The sequence below is a fragment of the Scomber japonicus genome, chromosome 16, assembly GCF_027409825.1.
Source record: "Scomber japonicus isolate fScoJap1 chromosome 16, fScoJap1.pri, whole genome shotgun sequence".
NCBI classification, from domain to species: domain Eukaryota; kingdom Metazoa; phylum Chordata; class Actinopteri; order Scombriformes; family Scombridae; genus Scomber; species Scomber japonicus.
This window is the reverse complement of record NC_070593.1, coordinates 17,739,803-17,758,962: the sequence shown is the minus strand read 5'-3', so window position 1 is coordinate 17,758,962 and position 19,160 is coordinate 17,739,803. Positions and strand designations below refer to the sequence as shown.

The following is a 19,160-nucleotide window of genomic DNA, read 5'->3' as shown; positions in this document are numbered from 1 at the left end:
CAGCCTGTTTTGGCATATCAGGTGACTGGACTTGCGCCTCAGTTGAAAGTGATCTCGTGAGGCTTGTAAAAGTCATGTGTGTAATCATGGGGGGGAGGTTAAAAGAAAAGACTTGGAGTTATAAGATTTTATTATTCTGAGCAAAGGCCAGCAGCAATGAATAACAGTATTAATGCAAAGAAATTCTTTAAAGTTGATTTCATAACACTGACAATTCATAAGCAGGTCTCACATATTAAACTCCAACACAAATGTATTAAAGCAGCTCTAGCAGAGTTTAATTTAAATGTGTATTCTGACTAGTGAGCCAAACCACATCAAAAGTTGTCTCCATGAGAATAGCTTCTTTGCCTTAACACCAAATGCAAGCTGGAGATGCAATGCATGGTGCAATATGGAGAAAACATCCTATCCAAAAACAATTAGATTTTTGAATACAGAAACAGATATCAGAACGTTTCTTAAATGAGCCCCACAAAATACCTTTTCTTCATACAAAGTAAAACAAGTTGTACTTTTTTAACCAAAACTCAGTTATTAAGGCAGTAAATGTATGAGTTATATGGAAAGGGTATTATATATTTGGCTCTTTCTCTGAGACTCCTGCTGAATATGAACTATTATATTACTGGCTCAACATAGCTTGCTGCTTCTTTCTCAGATCATTCTGATGAGTACAAAAAGGTGCACAGTTACAAATGTGTCACATGTGGAAGCTGGATGATCTTTCCACAGTAAAGTCAACAACCACAGTGTTGCAACAGATTTCATACCAGCCAATCCCTCGCAGCCAAAACTAACGTAGCTGACATGAAGTAATTCGATGATATGAAACTCAGAACAAAGTAAAGTTGATAGGGCAGAGGAGGAATCCTTATTGTAGTGGTTGCTAGGCAGGTGGACGTCACATAGCATAATTGGCTAGAATATTTGACTAGACTTGGTTATTATTGGCTCATATCCAAATACACCCACATCATCAACCCCTCCATTTCTCTTTTACTCAATTTATGCAGCAGTTTGGTCCTTTTTTTTTAATGTCCGCTTTGCTTCAGCCTCTCCAGCCGTTGCAGCAAAGCATTCCCAAAGGCCTCTCTGTAACCCGGACTCAGCGTGTCCAGAAGTGAGTAAACAGTCTCATGATACTGGGTGGTCAAATCCTCGTCCACTTGATCGAAGTTGTAGCCCACCACCTGTATAAGCAGAAACAAGTGATTTATTGCAAAACCCTGCATGGTTTTGACTTCTGTCAGGACAATGGTTAGTCAGTAGATTATAACATACATGATGTACACTCAAAGTTCAATGATATACACTCAATCAGCATTTCATGTAATGTAAGTGGTGTCATGGTCAGCAGATTATGACACACACACACATACACCTAATCATATGACATAGTCCCATTACAGTTCTGAAAGCTGCATGCAGTGAGTAATATTGCTGTCAGTGCATCTTACCCTCAGTCCTGCTTCCGTAAGCTCCAGACAGTACCGATTTCCCTCCCTCGTTTCCACATTTATGTAGGCCACATCCGACGCACTGTTAAGACTTTGCGACACGTGCATTTCAGCGACGGCAAAAAGCACGTCATTGACCACTGCTTCCGCCTCCAACCTCATGTCCTTAACGTCACCGAGCTGGACACAGTCCTCGTCAAATGAAGAGACAATGCAGTCGTCAGGCTGGCAGTCTATCTCCATCCCCTATAACACACAACAACATAATGATTAACTATGACTGAATCATTGTAGCTCAGAGTTTACTGTATTTAACAATGTTTTGTTACATATTTTTTATACCATTTATTGTCATGGATACTGATTTTCTTTGTGTGCCACTGTAGGAAGTTGTGTTGTATTTTGTGTTGCATGTGGGACAAATTTGATTGTAATTAGAAAAAAGCACAAAGGCTGTGAAGCAGGAGAAGTGTACAAGACTCCACTAAGTTGAAACCCTTAAGTTTATGGAGACAGATATTACATTAATCATTTAAAGAATCATTTGTGGTCTTAAGTGGTCTTACACTGTGTATTGAAACAGTTTGACGGTGCTTCCTGATCTAGTAGAGTGTCAGTCAGGTAAGTTGGAATTTCCCAACCAATTGTCATTACAAACACAGACAAGGTGTAAATAACTTTGTCCTCAGCACTGTTGTTCAACAAGTTGAATCTTGTCACGCCTTGTTCGTGTCAAGGTACATTACATAGCGCACATCTGTATGAGCCTCTGTTCAGCTGTTGCATCACATTTGGCTGCTTCATCATTCATTCTGTTGCCTGGAAGCCTTTATAGGCAATAAGCCATCATTCATGTAACCACTCATTGTGAAACATGTAGCAATATGTAAATACGGTAGTTGAAGACAAAACTTACAGATTACTGGTTACCCTATTAAAATGTAATAAGTGATGTCACTATTCAATTACTTAATCAAAGTAATGTAACATTTGATTACTTTTCTAATTTTCTAACAAATGTTTTCAACTGTTGGGGTAAATGTTCCCATTAAGCCACACAGGTGTTTTTCATGGACACTGACATGATGTATAAGGGAGATTTATATAAAGATTTATCTCTCATTTGAAAAAGTATTCATTAGTTCATGTAGGGTTTGGTAAGGAGCCCGTAAAGGGACATGGTAAAAAAAATAAAAAAGACTTTGGTTTCTCGTGCTCACCAGAAATGTTTCTGGTGAAAAAACACTTGGTTAATGGTTACAGAAGGAACATAAATTGGGTTAAATTGATCACTCTCGCGAGATCTTCAACACTGACATCGCAGCGACATGTTGAGGGCTGAAGTTCTGTTGTTAGCATCACAAATACCATTAGACGGACTTTCTATGTTTGGCCTAATTTAAATGTTATAATTCATATATAGATTGATCTAAATAACATAGAAGACTAATACTGGGATAATTACCTTAAGCTAGTGCATCAAACCAAGCGCTGCGCAGGCCACAAATATAACAGCTATATATTCAAGTCATTTGGTGTTTATACATGTAATACTGTCATGAATTAAGAACAGCAATGACACGTTTTTATCTAGCTATTCTATAGTAACCATAAAGCTTGTCTCTGGCCCAACTGCGTTTATTTTTCTCACCTCCACCTCCTCCTCCTCGGTGTGGCTGTTGTTGAGCTCCGTGGAGAAGCTTCCAGATAACTTCAGAAATTAAATTCAATGTTGAAGGGATAGCTGTGCACAACCAGAGAGAGAAACTATCAAATGCACGTTGTGCCTCCTTTTCTACTTTATTTGCTTTGTCACTAAATAACTACATTGAACCGCATTAAACACAGTGACCCGGTACGACGCTGAAGTTAGCTTCCGGTTTGTAGCTTCCGACTCTGAGTTAAGGGGAAAGTTAAGGGATGTTTAGCAGTATTACACATCGTAGCAAAAGCCCATAGACTGTATATAAGAAAGCCGAAACACTACTTAAACCCACTTTTGAGGTTTGTGAAAACTTTTTCTGAAACATAAAAAGGGGGATTTCTCTCTTTTTTTCTCTCCATCACATCAAACGAAATCCTGGTGAAAATACACTATAGTTACTTGTCAAATCTGGATTAGATTACCAAAGTGTATCATTAGACTAATTAAAACACAGTTCAAGATCTGGTGAAACCTTTACTCTATTTGTGAAAACTGAAAAAGGGCTGTTTCACTGCAATGTCTCCCTCCACAACAAATTGGACCAGGTCTAGATGAATAGGCTACCATATAAAAAACACTATAATCATACTTTTAAAATCTTAATAATAATAATAACAATCTCGAAGTACAGTTTTTGATCTGGAGCTGGTCTAAGAGAATTAACCGCGAAAAACTTAAATAAATCACGTTTTTCTTAACTTTCCCCTTAACGTTCCCCTTAACCCCCAATCTGAATCTAACTTCAGCTTCGTTGATCCAGTGGTTTTCTTTTTTTTTCTTTTTAAAACTTTATTGAATAGAATAAAAACCACGTAGTACATTCATGTGGACAGAGGGGTTCACCAACAACACGAAATACGAAATATTAGTATTAGTATTATTATACTAGTATTAGTATACGAAATAGGCATTTTAAAGAACAAAAATAATAATATAGATTCGACCCTAAGTAAAGACATTTGAAAATAAACTAACAGTTTTTACAATCTTCTTACAAGTGCTATATTAGTCTGTAAGTACTACAGTTTGTACAGAGCAAAGGGAAACAATTACATTAATACCATTCTTAAATCTTAATTTTTTTTACAGGTTATAATTTGTGTGTGTCCCGAGGAGTGCAGTGTAATAATTGATCATTGCCTCTAACAGTCTGTCATCACTTACTTAAGTAGCCTATAGTCCATCATCAGACAGGACATTTCTGTTCAATGTTGTTCTTGTACTGTTCAGACTGCATAATTATTGAGGACCACAGGAGTCATGGAAATAGTAATAACGTGTTTCATTAATTCAATCAATCAATCAATCCATCAATCAATCAATCAATCAATAAACATTAATTCATATCATCATACATCGTTTGGTCGTTCGACTTTCTTTTCAGAAACGAGTATTGAAAAACAAAAAAAGAGTTGTTTGATTTTCTCTTTAAAAAAACTCAAGATTAAATATGAGCTGTTTTTCTTTTTCATAGTCACCCCCAGCACCACTATAATTATTGTAATGTCTTTGTAATAATGAAGTAAATAGTAAAATAAATCTTAATAAAGGAAAACAACATGAAATAAAATGGATTAAAATAATAGTCCAAGTAGTAAAACAGGCTAAAATATAAAACAAAAGACAGAAAAATAAATAATTAAACAAATCACTGAATAAAGTTAAATTGGCAGATTAAAACGGCAGGTCTTCAGATTGCTCTTAAAAATATTATAACTAATTGCACAATAAAATAGAGATGAGTAAATAGTATAGAAATCAACTAATCCATCAGTCTATGTGGCCTATAGACTGAATGATGAGTGTGTTGTGACTGTGTAGTTAATAAAGTTGTGAGGGGTAATCCCGCCCCGCAGTGTGCCTGCTGAAGGTGCGGAGTCATGAAAGTGTTTGTAAACAACTCAGTCACAAGGTAACTTCACAGCAGCTCTCACATCTTCACCTCTGTGTCTGCTGCCTGTCCGTCGGCACATCGCAGCGGTGCAATATACCTCGTGCTTCTGTTAGAGTTTGTGATGTTTCACTAAATATCTTGACCAGTGTTTTGTTTTTAGGTTAGCCTAGGAGCTAACCAGCGCGACGTTAGCCGGCTTAGCTAATGTTGTCTCTCTCAGCAGACAGAGATGGTTTATAGGACAGATAACAGTGCTAACCTCACCATCATCAGCCGGCTAGTTAGCTAAATGACATGTCTTTGTGTGGCCGGCAGTCAAAGCTCATCTCCGGTCTCCTGACTACGATGACAGCTCTGTTTACATGGATGTAGCCGGCTAGCTAAAGACGAGCAGTCTGCAGAATGCTAGCATCTATTTCGCAATTTGCTTGGTTTAGTTCACGCTGGCACGAGAATGAGAGCAAATGGGTGCTTAGAGTAACATTAATGTTATCCGGACAATGTATATGTTGCGTTATATTATAAAAGCAGCAACTACCACGTAAAACTGTCTGTCTTCATCTGGATTTTGTGTCCACGCTGGACTGTAAACATTTTGTGTCTAGTCTCAAGTTACAAAGGAGGACAACGTGTTTCTGTCTCTGTAGGCGCAGCAAACTGGAGTCGGACCATTCCCCGCACACATCTCTGAGTGTCAACACATCCTCCAAAGCTTCCCTGATATTGGGATGTGAAGGATGTCTAAGATTGGGATTTGTCGATGTCTTTAAGTCGACAGGATGACCCAACTGTGACACCAGTGATTGACTCATAGCCGTTTGGGTTAGGGTTACCTGTCTTCTGGAAAAGCCTCAAGACCCTTTCATTACATTTGTACTGTACACATATTGAGATAAGATGCCTTGGCCATTTTCGGAGTCCATTAAGAAGCGGGCCTGCAGATACCTCCTGCATCGGTACCTTGGCAACTTTCTGCAGGAGAAGCTGAGCTTGGATCAGCTCAGCTTAGACCTCTATCAAGGCACGGGATCACTTGCCCAAGTGCCACTGGATAAATGGGTAAGTGTGTCATACCTTTGTATCAGGAAATGCAGCATATGAATGACCTTGATTTAAATACAAAAATCTGCATTAACTAAAGCCTCAATATTGTCTCTTGTTCTTCAGTCACTGAACGAGCTCCTAGAGACGGCAGACGCCCCTTTTGAAGTAATAGCAGGGTTCATCCAGACGATTTCACTGACTGTCCCATGGGCGGCCCTGTTACATGAAAATTGTGCCCTAGAGGTCAAGGGTTTGGAGATGGTGTTAAGACCAAGACCAAGAGCAGGTAAGGACATTTTGGATAGTTGGAAAAGGATTGAGGAAAACATGTTGTTATTTTGTTACAACACACTGCCAAATAATTCATGTTATTGTTACCTTGGTTTGTTTTCCAGCATCTGGTGTTGAACCCATGTACTGGTCCAGTTTCATGACGAGCAGCATGCAACTTGCCAAAGAATGTCTGAGCCAGAAACTTACCGACGACATGGGAGAGACCTTCCAGCCTTTTGAAGGATTAGAAACGTTTGCAGAAACAATAGAGACGGGTACATTAATGCCAGGAAACATTTAAAGAGGTTTACCAGCCCAGTGTTGTTTGAAGTCATTTCTTCTCATTTATTTTTCTTGCAGTTCTGAGAAGAGTCAAAGTGACATTTTTGGATACTGTTCTTCGAGTTGAACACATTCCAGAAAATTCTAAAACTGGAATCGCTCTTGAGATTCGGATCAACAAGTAAGTTTAAACAGTCAATGGGAAAACAGATGATAATCAGTCAGATAGCAAATTATGTAGACAAGAGCACACAGAAGTTTTTATACAGTTGAGATGTGGATGGTTAAAAAGCTGCATATACAGTATGGAAAATATTCATAATATACAGTATATTAATAGTGGTGTAAGTCTTTATTTGCACATTTACATGTTTGCTGCCTTACTGAAGGTTCTTGTCCAGCTAAGCGTGTCTTGTGTTGGTTTCAGGATTGTTTACTGCGATGAAACAGGCGATGAGAGCTCAAATGTGAATGTGCATCAGCCAACCACATTTGCACATAAAAACCTGCAGATGGAAGGTATCACCATATTTTGGGACGAGTTCTCAGATGTGTCTCGAGCTGGTTGCAAATCTTCACCCACTCCAACGGTTGGTGTTGCAATTTTCAGAAATTCATTATAAAATTGTTGTGTCAGCCTTTTTTAATAATCTTATCTCCCTTTTTTTGTCAGGAGACTGAGCCAAAACTGTCTCCTAGCTGGAATCCCAAAATTATCTGCGAGCCTCATCCGCAGTTCACAGAGCCGGTGTCCTCTACAACACCCTTTCAATCTGTGCAGATTGGGATTCTCAGTGGCAAAATTGAGCTGTCTCTCACTCTGAAAAACAACCTAGCTATGCCTGGAGCAAAGGTGAATTAAACATTTGTGATAACAAAATATGAAGTGAATTATATGAATAATTGATTCTCTTTTTATGCTCTCCATGTAACCAGGCTCTTTTATGTGCTTTGCTTTTCAGCTGGATGTTGTTGGACATATTGACACACTGATTATTCTGCTGTCACCACGACAAGTTCATCTTCTTCTGGACATGTTTGGAGCTTTCTCTGGTGGAAGTGAGCACCCATCTGTTCTCAGATATTTGGATCAAACATGGTAGCAAAGTCATCAAATGAACTATTTCTTTTCTTTTCTGTGAAGGTACACAGGAATGGGCCAAGGATAGAAAGAGTCGACCCATGCAGCAGGAGGATGAGTATCGCCTCCATATGGAACTTAACCGCTGCCTGAAGAAGGATACTGCAGGACCAGGAGCTGACCCTGAACTCTTTGATAGCCAGACTACCAGAACTGTGTCAAGTCGAGGTTGAAACACCATCCTCTAACCACCACATTTTCTTACTCATCAAATATCATGGTTGAATCTGTATAATAAGAATCGTCCTTTCTTTGTCTCTCTCTTTTATTTTTTTATTTTTTAACCTGTGGTTGGTGTAGATGATGTGTTCTTCTCAATGGCTGACATGGACATGTCTCACAGCTTGTCATCCCTCCCTCCTCTGGGTGAACCACCCACTGTTGACTTGGATTTGTCACTGAATAGCAACTATTCTGCTTCCCCAGGAGAGTCTCCTTCTGGAAACACAACAGTAAGTCAACATGCTTCTAAACTCTGAATAAAATAGAAAGTGGGTGAGAGTGAAGGCTATCAGTGGTGCAGTTACTCAATAAAATCCTGATATCCTGAGAAAATGGCATTTAATTTTTACACTGAATTAGGGGGGTATAAAAATGACTTGCTGCCAAAACGACGGTGGGTGGGTGTTGAAATTACTGTCAGTATAATCTTGCACCTGTGTTTGTATGTGTTTGCAGGCTCTGTGGGACGATTACATGGATGTACCACGACAGAGAGAGAAGCAGAATAATGAAACTCCCGTCCAGCCGCGGGACACACAGCTCCATCATAAATTACTGAGACAAACTTGTGAGTATCAGAATAAATCCGTATATTTTAATACTAATCCCTCCATATCCATGTGCTTTAGAGAGGGAATGGAGTATGCAGGCTCTCATTCCAACCAACGATTACATCAGCATATCTCCCCGTTTAGATCCTCCTCCGCAGTTCAAAGTGTTATCAGCTGTGTTTGGCTCAGTGAAAATCTACAAACTCATCACTGTCTTGCACAAGGTTTTCATTTAACGGTGAAATAAAATATTTTCATGTGTTTCAGCTCATCCATCCAAAACCCACGGTGACGAGTCAAGGCCAGAGCTGGTTTTAAGGCTAACACTGAGCAGCCTGGCCATCTCAGTCCTCCACATCGATCCACTGCCACCACCAGATGCTACACCCAGTCCTCTTGGCCCTATGGCGGCACACTTTTTCAGCATGGTGGGCCCAGGCCAGCTTGACCCGGCTGCTTTCCTTCAGTCTCGAACAGTCTTCAATCAGGCCTGTCCCCACGACCACCTCAGGTGCAATCTTATTTTTCTTTTTTTTTTGTCATGCAAGGTTGTACTTAATGTGTTGTTGAAGTTCAGTGTGGGACAGTTTAATGATTGGAGGACACAAATGTTTGTCTTACCTGGATTTACATCTGCAGGTTTGTGGGCCAGGGTCTGAAGGTAAACTATGAGCACTGTCAGGGATCCAGCCTGCGAACTTTTAGTACCGACGTCTCCCTTAACCAGATGGAGTTGCTGGAGTGTTTGTTCCCCTCGGAGGCTGCTGTTGGTGGCTCCCAAAGAGGCATTCAATACACTGAGGTTAGAGTTGCAAGCCTGAGCTAAGCACAGCTGCACTCATCATTAGTTGGTTAAACACTGCATATACAATCCATATGCTTGCGAGTGGCTGGCATGACGTTAAGAATGTACCTCACTACTTTCTCTGTCACACCTCAGCTCCTGACATTTGACACCACAGCCAGTGCTGATGCGCCGCTTACCACCTGCCTTCACCTGCTTTACAAACAAGCTGAGCGCAGAGGCCCTCAGGTAAAAGCATTTATGCGTCCAATGTGAAACTGCAGCGCTAACATTTGATACTCAGACACATTTCCTGCAGTGAATTCCACTCAGTCAGCATTTTGTATCTTATGTAGGGTGGCCAGGTGCGTCTCAGCACCATCCCCAGGAAGGCTGAGATCCAGGTGGAGATGGGCCCTGTGCGCTGTGAGCTGGACATCAGCATCGTAGACCGTCTCAACTCACTACTTCAGCCTCAGAAGCTGGCTACCACAGAGATGATGGCCTCCCACATGTACACATCCTATAATAAACATGTCAGCTTGGTAAGGGTATTCCAGAAACTGAAGATTGAAAGCATTTCTATGAATATTAATATCACAAATATAATACAATGTCATAATAGTAATAATGATTATTAATATCTGCCAGATGTAATCCAGTTTGATAGTTAAAGAGTAAAAACGTCTGCATATCAACAGGCGTATTCAATCATAATTATACTGTATATTAAGCTGATGTTTATCATTTTACAGCACAAGGCCTTTACAGAGGTTTTCCTTGATGACAGCCACACACCTTCCAGTTGTCATGTATCACTGACTGTTAGTGCCCCAATGCTGGGCCTTGCAGTCCGGTTTCCCATTCCTGACCTTCGGTCAGATCAGGAGAGGGGCCCTTGGTTCAAAAAGTCTCTGCAGAAAGAAGTACTCTACCTGGAGCTGGAAGACCTGGAAGTGAAAACAGAGTTCATGGGTGGCAGCTCCCCTGATCAAACCAAGATGGAACTAACTTTCAGGGAGCTTATTGGTAAGTGGTCCGAGAGGAAAAAAGTTTCCAAACTGTCCTCTGAATAGTTTTTTAAAACTGAGGAACCAATCTTTAACAGCTTATATCTTTTTCTCTGTTTCAACAGGGAAGTTCCAGGAGGAGCCGGATCAACCAGCTACCCGGTTCCTCAGAGTGTCCCACACCATGGACGGAGACATGACAACATCTGAGAGTGTAAAATTTGATTGGCCGAGGTATGTATTTCTAACCAACCTCAGCCTCGCCCTTGTGTTCAGAGGCATCTCTCACTGACATTAAATTTCTCTTGAGTAGGATCGTGCTGAAGATGAACCCCACCGCAGTCCACTCAATCCTGGAGCGTGTGACGGCTGAAGATGACGAGGGAGCTGAGGACCATTCGCTTGAAGAGGAAGAGGAGGAAGGGGCTGCTCATTCATTGAAGGATGTGTGTGACTTTGGGAAACCAGAACCATCACCCTTCTCTTCACGTAGAGTTATGTATGAGAATGAAGAGGTGAGTCACTGCTATAAAGGGCCACGTACTGTACATCAAAAAGCTTAAAAATACTTTGATGATGGGTCTAAAGCAGGTGCACTTTGGCTTGTATTACTGGGTATGTGCAGGTGGATAAATTTGCATTCAGGGGTATTAAACTATATGACAGGTGCGTAATTATGCAAACAGCAACATGAGCACAATTTTGCATTTAAAAGCTGTTGACAGAGCATGTGGCAGTGAGTCCACATTTGGAAAATGTAATTTTTTTCATCTTCCAGATGGTTATTCCTGGTGATGTAGCTGAGATGACAGAGTTCCAGGAAAAAACCATGAACAATTCTCGTTTCATCCTTGAGCTGTGTTTCCCCAATGTGCAGTTAGCGCTTCCCAGCAAGGCATTTTATGAAAAATTACACAACAGGTACGGACTTTGTTATATGATATAATACTACATTTTAGTTGTTTTAATTCTTTCTCTTGTTCTTTTATTAAAAAATAATATTGTATGTTTAAATTTGCTTTTTTATTTTCTCCTTTTGCACTATATGTAAAGCACTGTGAGTTGCCCTGTTGCTGAAATGTGCTTTACAAATAAATTTGCCTTGCCTTGTGTTACTACATGCCTGGATCAAAATAAAAATACAGCAAATTAATAGGTAAATAGGGCTGAATGATCAATATATTATCAAAATATTACTGAAATCGCAGCTAAATACAATATCCAAATCACAGGAGCTGCTGTTTTTTGAAATGAATAAAATGTGTCACAACATAATAAGTAAATAATTGTATAGGAGGCCAGTAGAGCAAATGAAATGAAAACCTTTTCACTGAAAATCAACGCATTTCCTATTTTATTGTTTGAATACATCTTGTTCCTAAATGTTGTTAACAGCCAGCTAACATGTTTCAAACATGTTTAATCTCTGTTGTCATACTCTACCTGTACCATATAAGGTGTTATATGTGTATTATTCATATTTTAGAATAAACAATGACCTGCTGCTGTGGGAGCCCACTGCTCCATCTCCAGTGGAGACAGTGGAGAGCATGCCATATGGAGTCGGACTCTCTGTCGCCAGTCAGTTGATCAACACTTACGCCAAGGACAGCTTCAGCCAATTCCGCTCAACCGCTCCTGAGGGTGAGATGGCAAAAAAAAAAAAACACTGTTCAAGAAATTGCAAATCTCAATATTGTTACAAAAATCATTTGTGTGAAGTCATGTTTTTAAAACCAGCAGACATGCTTTGTTTTGCAGAAGAGACCAGTGGCTCTGAGGAAGAGAACATGCACTACTACTGTCCTGCCACTGACATTGGCCTCAGGTCTCGTAAGAAGAAAAAGCCCAAAGCGCAGAGCAAGACCTCCCAGAGCCTGTTCTGTGTCATCCTCAGTGTCAATCATGGCCTGGTGGCTCTTCAAACTAATGCTAAGGTAAACTGAGATCCCTTCTTGTACCACTTATTGTCCTCACAGTTTTATGTAGACATTCCCAACAGCTTGTTGAATGGATTTTGAGGTTGAGTTTGCATCTTTTTTTTCCAGAAGGAGGATAAAACTATACTGAAAAACAAACATGGTGAGTTCTGGATGGAGATAAAAAACGCAGTGCTGTTCAGCGTAACGCAGTATGAAGGCTGTAAAGACCAACACTACATCTGCTTCCACACCAGCAACATCTGCATGCATCACCAAGGTAAACCAACAACATTTATTCACTTATGTAACCTAAAATATACAGATTATTATCCTGGCTATGTGATGTGTTGCAACTACACTTCTGCCTCCTTCACCAATATCCCACTCTGATCATTTGTTCAGGACTTGTAGATGGAGGCAGCTCCGTCTCAGACATCAAGTTGCCTTGCAGGACACATCCTCATTGGTTAGAGCCAACAATCTACCAGTCAGAGACACCTCCTGAAAGATCCTCAACTCCCTCAGAGGGTATTGGTCTGGAGGCTCGCAGCATGGTGTCTGTCGCCGTCAAAATCTCATCACAGAATGCAGAACGCAATGTCAAGGTAGAGTACACTTCATTAATATTTTCCATAAAGAGTTTGTGTGTTTGAGATGAATCGATTAAGGTAGCCTTGGCATGAAATGTTTGTGATGATACTCTTTCTTGACTATGTTTGCACTGTAGATGGGGCTATTATGATATTTAATGATATCTCTTGATCTGTTCTCCAATCTAAACCCTGACCTTGCCATGTAAAGGCACAGTAATCACCCACCTTTTATAAGTGATGCACACAGCCACGCTTCAGTGTCAAGCATGATTACATGTCAATTATGTCATTATTTCTGAAAGCCCATAATACCTTTTAATAATACCCATAATATCACTTTGAGCGTTTTCAGTTGTTTTTGCTTTGAATGCAGTATCTATTTCAGACACTTTCTGCTCACTGTGACTCTGACATTCCTTTTTAATGCAGGAGTGTTTGGTTGCTGTCGGGGTGAGAGGAGCCACGCTTCAACACAGAGTGGTTCCACCCAGCATGGGCTGGTATGACCAGGTATGATAAAATGGAGCTGCCACTTCACCACCTCTTTTGTTTCCTTCACACCAATTGTTCAAAGAACCTATAATAAAATGCAATAAAATCAGACATATGTAGCTTAATTACCTATTTATTTTCAACAGATTGTTGACTTTTTGAATGTTTCCGATGAGCCCGTGTTGGGTTACGCGCCTCCTACATCTGTCACCACCCTGCACCTACATCTTTGGAGCTGCTCTTTAGACTACAGGTTAAGCAGACTTCAGATCTCCAACTCAGTGATAAGTTAGTTGTCATCTTTGTGTGTTTTCTGATGTAGCATTTGTTTTTCTCTTGACAGACCCCTTTACCTGCCGCTCAGATCACTGTTGGTGGTAGAAACCTTCAGCATCTCCAGCAGTGTCTCTTTAGACCACTCGTCCTCAACACTCAGGTATGAAACTTCTTCTGGTGTCGTTGCTGGTACAAAATTGAGAGGTTTAATTGTAACTGAGATACCAAAGAGTTTGTCTTAATCATTGTGTTGTTCACAGGATCATTTTGGACGAAGCTGCTCTGTTCCTCTCAGATAAGAGTAACGCTGTCTCTGTCAATTTAGTGCGTGGTAAGTCCACTTCAGTCAAGTTTGTGAACAGACTGTTTGAAATGTTTTGAAATGCTTTACCAATGTATTCCTCTGTTTTATTTGACACAGACTATGTCCAAGTGGTAGACATGGGAACACTGGAGTTGAGGATTACAGCTGTCAAACCTGGATTGGATGGAAAATTGGTAGGAGTTTTTAACATTATCTCTCAAAAACAACAATCACACATTTGTACACTCTTTTTTCACTGTGTTTCTGATGATAGTCTGAGCCCAGATTTGAGCTGCGCTGCTCAAGTGACGTCATTCACATCAGAACATGTTCGGACTCCTGTGCTGCCCTCATGAACCTGATCCAGTATATAGCCAGCTATGGAGATTTGCTGCCCCCTGCAGAACCTGAAGCCAAGCACAGCAGCACTACACAAAGAAACAAGGTGACATCACTAATAATACATTTAAAATACAATTACAATACAAATCTCTATTGATTATACATACTTAGCCTAAGTGTATATTTGGACAGGCGGAGTTTCCCAGCAGGCCCTCATCTCAGACCTCACTGCTTGCCGAGACTGAGCAGCAGATGTTGCAGGATCTGATGAGTGAAGCCATGGAGGAGACTGATGGGCAGCATGCACCAGGGCTGCAACAGAATGGTAAAAATCTGGTTCAGTAAAAATTCAATTTTTAACTCTGTGAATGATAAATAATAATACATTTTCTGCCATTTCTCAACTGCAGGTGCACACGAGGAGCGCAATCTCGATCATGACCCGCCTCGCTCAGACCTATTCCTGTTCCCAGATGAGAGTGGGAATTTTACCCAGGACTCAAGCCCCACTTACCCCATGCTTCACTCTCCTCTCATCACTCCTGTCCCTACTCTGGCCCAGGAGACGGACGACTTTTGTATCCTTGAAACACCGGGTTCCAGAGGAGAGGTCGGGATGTATTCAGTCACACGGTTACAGCTGCGTAACACAAAGATTGACTGTTTTCTCTTGTGCTCTGTTGCCTCATTGTCAGCAATATGCGTTTCAGGATCGTGATCAGGAGCCTGTGGTAAAGCAGCTTACCTCAGACCCCGTGGAAATCAAAGATGATCACTTCAGTCAGCCTCTGGATGGGAGTGATTCCAGAGGAGGAGCTATGAACTTTCCCATCCCAGAGGTGCGCTACCTCATCAAGGAGATCTCTGTCGTGTGGCACCTTTATGGCGGGAAAGACTTTGGGAATGCAACTTTCACAGCCTCTCCTGCCAGAAGTCGGGGGTGAGCCATGAAATGTTTAACTGTGCACACTGTGTAAATGTTTTCAAAGGTAATCAGACTTGTTTATTTTCCATGCTTTTCTCTGCCTTGCAGGTCCACTCCCCATAGCTCCCCATCTCAAACTCCAGTCAGACAGGCCAGGGTTTCGGGATGGGCAGGAGGTGGAAAAGGAAGAAATCCTGATGTCCTGATGGAGATCCAACTCAGCAAGGTAAAATTCCTCTTCTTTTGAGTTTAACATAAATTATGATGCCTTAATGCAGAGTAACCATTAGTTAATTTCTTTATCATTTACCTGCTTGTTTCTTACCTTTTTCTCAGGTGAGATTTCAGCATGAGGTGTACCTACAGACCCAGGTGGCTTCAGGGTCAGCAGTGGACCAGCCAGTGTCCCGGCAGGTGTTTGTTGTACAGGATTTGGAGATTAGAGACCGACTGGCTACCTCACAGATGAACAAGTTCCTGTACTTGTACTCCAGCAAGGAAATGCCTCGAAAGGCCCATTCTAACATGGTGAGGATGGGAACACTTGCACTTTAACTGACTCAAGTCTTAGCCAGGTGTTAACATCTCATCTGCTTTTGCTCTTAGTTGTCTGTAAAGGCACTGCACATGTGTCCGGAGTCAGGCCAGGCACCACAGGAGTGCTGTTTGCGTGTCTCCCTGATGCCACTTCGCCTCAATATTGATCAGGTAAAAGACTCACAGAGAATATTTCACATGTATCAAGAAAGAGCAAACTCAGCACCTCCAGTAGCATCCTTTTAATCATGACTGCAACATTTCTGAAGTGACTGCAGCACTTTTTATTTCTTTGAAGGATGCACTATTCTTCCTGAAGGACTTCTTTACTAGTCTTGCTACTGAAGTTGAGTTTTTCTCACCTCCTGCTCAAGAAGGTAAAATGTATCATTCAATCCAAATCATTTAGTTGTAAACTTCACTTTCATATAATGACTCTTGATGATGATGTTTTGTTCTGCAGCAGTCTGTGTTTCTACAAAAAAAGCTGCTGCCCCAGAGATCTCCTGCAGCTTCTCCAAGCACACCGTCAGCAGCCAGGACCCGGCCCCCATCATCTCAGTGCCTGCTCAGAGACGTTTGAGCCACAATGGTTTCTCCACATCTGGCAGGGAGGAAGGGAATGAAAATGAAGCGTCTGCACCATCCTTCACAGACCAACCAATCTTCTTTAGGTCAGTGCTAACCAGCTGAAAAATAAAACCCCTGTAAAGAATGAATTGAATGACCTTTTTTTTGGGTGACGTTTCCTTTTCCTAACAGGGAGTTTCGATTTACCTCTGAGGTTCCCATTCGCTTGGATTACCACGGGAAACATGTTTCAATGGAGCAGGTAAATGGTCACACAGCTGCGAATACATTCCACACTATCCTATTTATGCTTTATGAATGATTTCATGGTTGTTTTGTTTCAGGGAACATTTGCAGGGATCATTATCGGGTTGACACAGCTGAATTGTTCAGAGCTGAAACTGAGACAGCTGTGCTACAGACAAGGGTAAGTTCATCTCTGTAGAACATTGTTCAAGACTTAGATATTAATTATTTGATATTACTAATTCAGCTGTAATAAGAGATTTTTTGATACATCATGAAACATTTCTGTATTACTAGTATGATTCAATCCTCAAACAATAATCTTTCCTGAGAAACTAATACTTTTTTGTCTTCCAGTTTATTAGGTGTGGATAAGCTGTTTTCCTATGCAATAAATGAGTGGCTAAATGACATCAAGAAAAACCAGCTTCCAGGACTACTGGGAGGTGTGGGACCTATTCACTCTCTGGTACAGCTGGGTAAGTAGAAAATGTTCTTACCCTGTTGCCCTTTTATTTGTGTTGCTGAAAGTGTAGAACAAGTTGTTTAAAGCTGGATCAACATCAGCGATTCTATTGATTAAACACTGTGAATATAATTTACAATTTATGAGTTTCCTGATTCAGGTTGATTTCTGAGCTACTGTCTTGACATTATTGCTGTGTTCAGTTCAGGGATTCAGGGACTTGGTGTGGCTTCCAATTGAGCAGTACAGGAAAGATGGACGGATAGTCCGTGGTTTTCAGCGCGGCACTGCTTCCTTCGGAACGTCCACTGCAATGGCTGCTCTGGAGCTCACCAACCGGATGGTGCGGACCATCCAGGTAAACTGGCCTCTCCGCTATTACTAAAAGAGTCTGGATTCACTAGTAATGACTTTATGAGGATTCAAACATTACTCTGTGGTTGTGTTTTTAGGCCGCAGCTGAGACAGCCTACGATATGGTGTCTCCAGTGCCCGATGAGAGAGACACAAAGAGGATAAAACGGTTCTCCTATTATGGACTAGCTCACCAGCCCGTTGACTTGAGGGAAGGTGTAGCCAAAGCTTATACTGTTGTAAAAGAGGTATGAGAACTTCAATTTTTATAGCAATGACATTCATGAAAAGAAACTTTGTTTTAATGAGGACTGCATGTTGTGTCCATCTACAGGGGATCACAGACACTGCACTGACCATCTATGACACAGCCACCCGGGAACATGAGCAGCGAGGGATGACGGGGGCTGTGGGTGGGGTTCTCCGACAGCTTCCACCAGCAGTAGTCAAGCCGCTCATTATGGCCACCGAAGCCACCTCCAATGTCTTGGGTGGGATGAGGAACCAGATCCACCCTGACGCACGCCAGGAGGAGACTCAAAAATGGAGGCAAGGCGAGGAGTAATCTTTGTTGCCATATGGTAACTGAAACCATGGCTGTGCAGAAGCAACAGCTGATTTTGGAACTTTGTTCAGAGCATTTTTTTGGAAGACGAACTTCTCAGAGGTGGATAGCCGGGCCTGCTGTAAATACAGTAATGTTCATCTCGTGGCAATTTGAGCTGCTGTGATTCAGCTTTTGTCAGCTTACCAGTTCCCTCACAGTGCCTTCATGGTTATCAGTATTGTCCAACTTGTACGTTAAATCAGAGGGATGGACGAGGAAGTAATGAGCCACATATCAGCTTTATGTGGATTACGTTCTGTGGTAGGATAGAAATGGCATTTTAAATGTAAAATCATAACAATGAAGAAATAGGCTGTTGTCTCATGAGGCTCAAACATTTGCTTCATTTTCAAACAGCTCTGTTTACAAGTTGTGTGTGGTTGCATTCTCTTATCCTACTTGGTGTCAACAAACTCTAATAATATAGTTGTGATGACGCTTAATTTATATAATATGTACTGTATGTGGGCCTTGTTATTTATTGTAAATATTCCTGACATTACATGGAGTTATAAGAGAACAAATGTAGAAACTGAACAGCTGTGTAAAGTTCTGTAATCAGCACTTTTAAGGGTTACTCGCCCAAATGAATGATAGACGGGAAGATGACTCAAATTTATAATACAATTTTATTTCAAGCTGTGATCAAAATTGTGTAATTTTCACAAAAGCTGCTGTCCTGAGGAGCTACTTTCAGAATTGAAGAAGTTTTAATTGTTGAATTCAGTCAGTCTGCTGCTCACATATGTTTCAATTGTTGACACAAACTTGTAAAAGGAAACTACATCTACTCAAAATATTGAAGCAAAGTCTTAACATCCTGCTCCATGGATTTTTTTTAAGTGTATGTTTTGAATAATATTTGGCGTGTCCATGTTGTGTTGCACTCATAGGATTTGCTCATTTCCTTGTTTATGTGGAAGAAGAATATTTCTTGTACATATGTGTACAGTTGATTCTTGAATTTGTATTAAAAGCATGAAAGGGAATTAAAACGTTTAAATCCACGACGGTACAGAAGAATTGGCTTTTATTTATTTATGTATAAACTTTTTTTTTAAAGTTGTCATGTTGAATGTTTTTCCGGCAGGTCGGAAGTTACTAATGTTGCCATGGTAACACATGGTAACACCGGGTAACACGAAGACGGGCGAACTAAC

General features: G+C 40.9%; 2 protein-coding genes across 2 annotated transcripts; one reads left to right on the top strand and one right to left on the bottom strand.

The window, feature by feature from the left end:
- Nucleotides 1–102: 102 nt before the first annotated feature.
- Nucleotides 103–3,326, bottom strand: gskip (gsk3b interacting protein). The gene is made up of 3 exons (XM_053335446.1): nt 3,112–3,326; nt 1,461–1,706; nt 103–1,193 (listed from the first exon to the last, which is right to left on the bottom strand). Exons 2-3 carry the CDS (start codon nt 1,701–1,703, stop codon nt 1,035–1,037), a joined length of 402 nt encoding a protein of 133 aa, XP_053191421.1. The 5' UTR covers nt 1,704–1,706; nt 3,112–3,326; the 3' UTR covers nt 103–1,034.
- A 1,712-nt stretch (nt 3,327–5,038) lies between these two features.
- Nucleotides 5,039–19,130, top strand: LOC128375167 (autophagy-related protein 2 homolog B-like). The gene is made up of 43 exons (XM_053335445.1): nt 5,039–5,077; nt 5,707–6,118; nt 6,227–6,389; nt 6,499–6,651; nt 6,737–6,839; nt 7,086–7,248; nt 7,332–7,511; nt 7,621–7,717; nt 7,803–7,967; nt 8,100–8,251; nt 8,478–8,589; nt 8,840–9,083; nt 9,212–9,374; nt 9,513–9,605; nt 9,713–9,901; nt 10,112–10,385; nt 10,492–10,600; nt 10,680–10,881; nt 11,145–11,287; nt 11,853–12,010; nt 12,128–12,303; nt 12,415–12,565; nt 12,691–12,893; nt 13,311–13,391; nt 13,520–13,626; nt 13,717–13,809; nt 13,910–13,980; nt 14,071–14,147; nt 14,228–14,398; nt 14,488–14,620; nt 14,706–14,905; nt 15,006–15,235; nt 15,329–15,446; nt 15,557–15,748; nt 15,827–15,928; nt 16,056–16,134; nt 16,221–16,431; nt 16,520–16,589; nt 16,672–16,754; nt 16,931–17,052; nt 17,243–17,397; nt 17,492–17,641; nt 17,728–19,130. The coding sequence occupies exons 2-43, from the start codon at nt 5,957–5,959 to the stop codon at nt 17,956–17,958; spliced, it is 6,231 nt and encodes a 2,076-aa protein (XP_053191420.1). The 5' UTR covers nt 5,039–5,077; nt 5,707–5,956; the 3' UTR covers nt 17,959–19,130.
- The last annotated feature ends 30 nt before the right edge of the window (nt 19,131–19,160 follow it).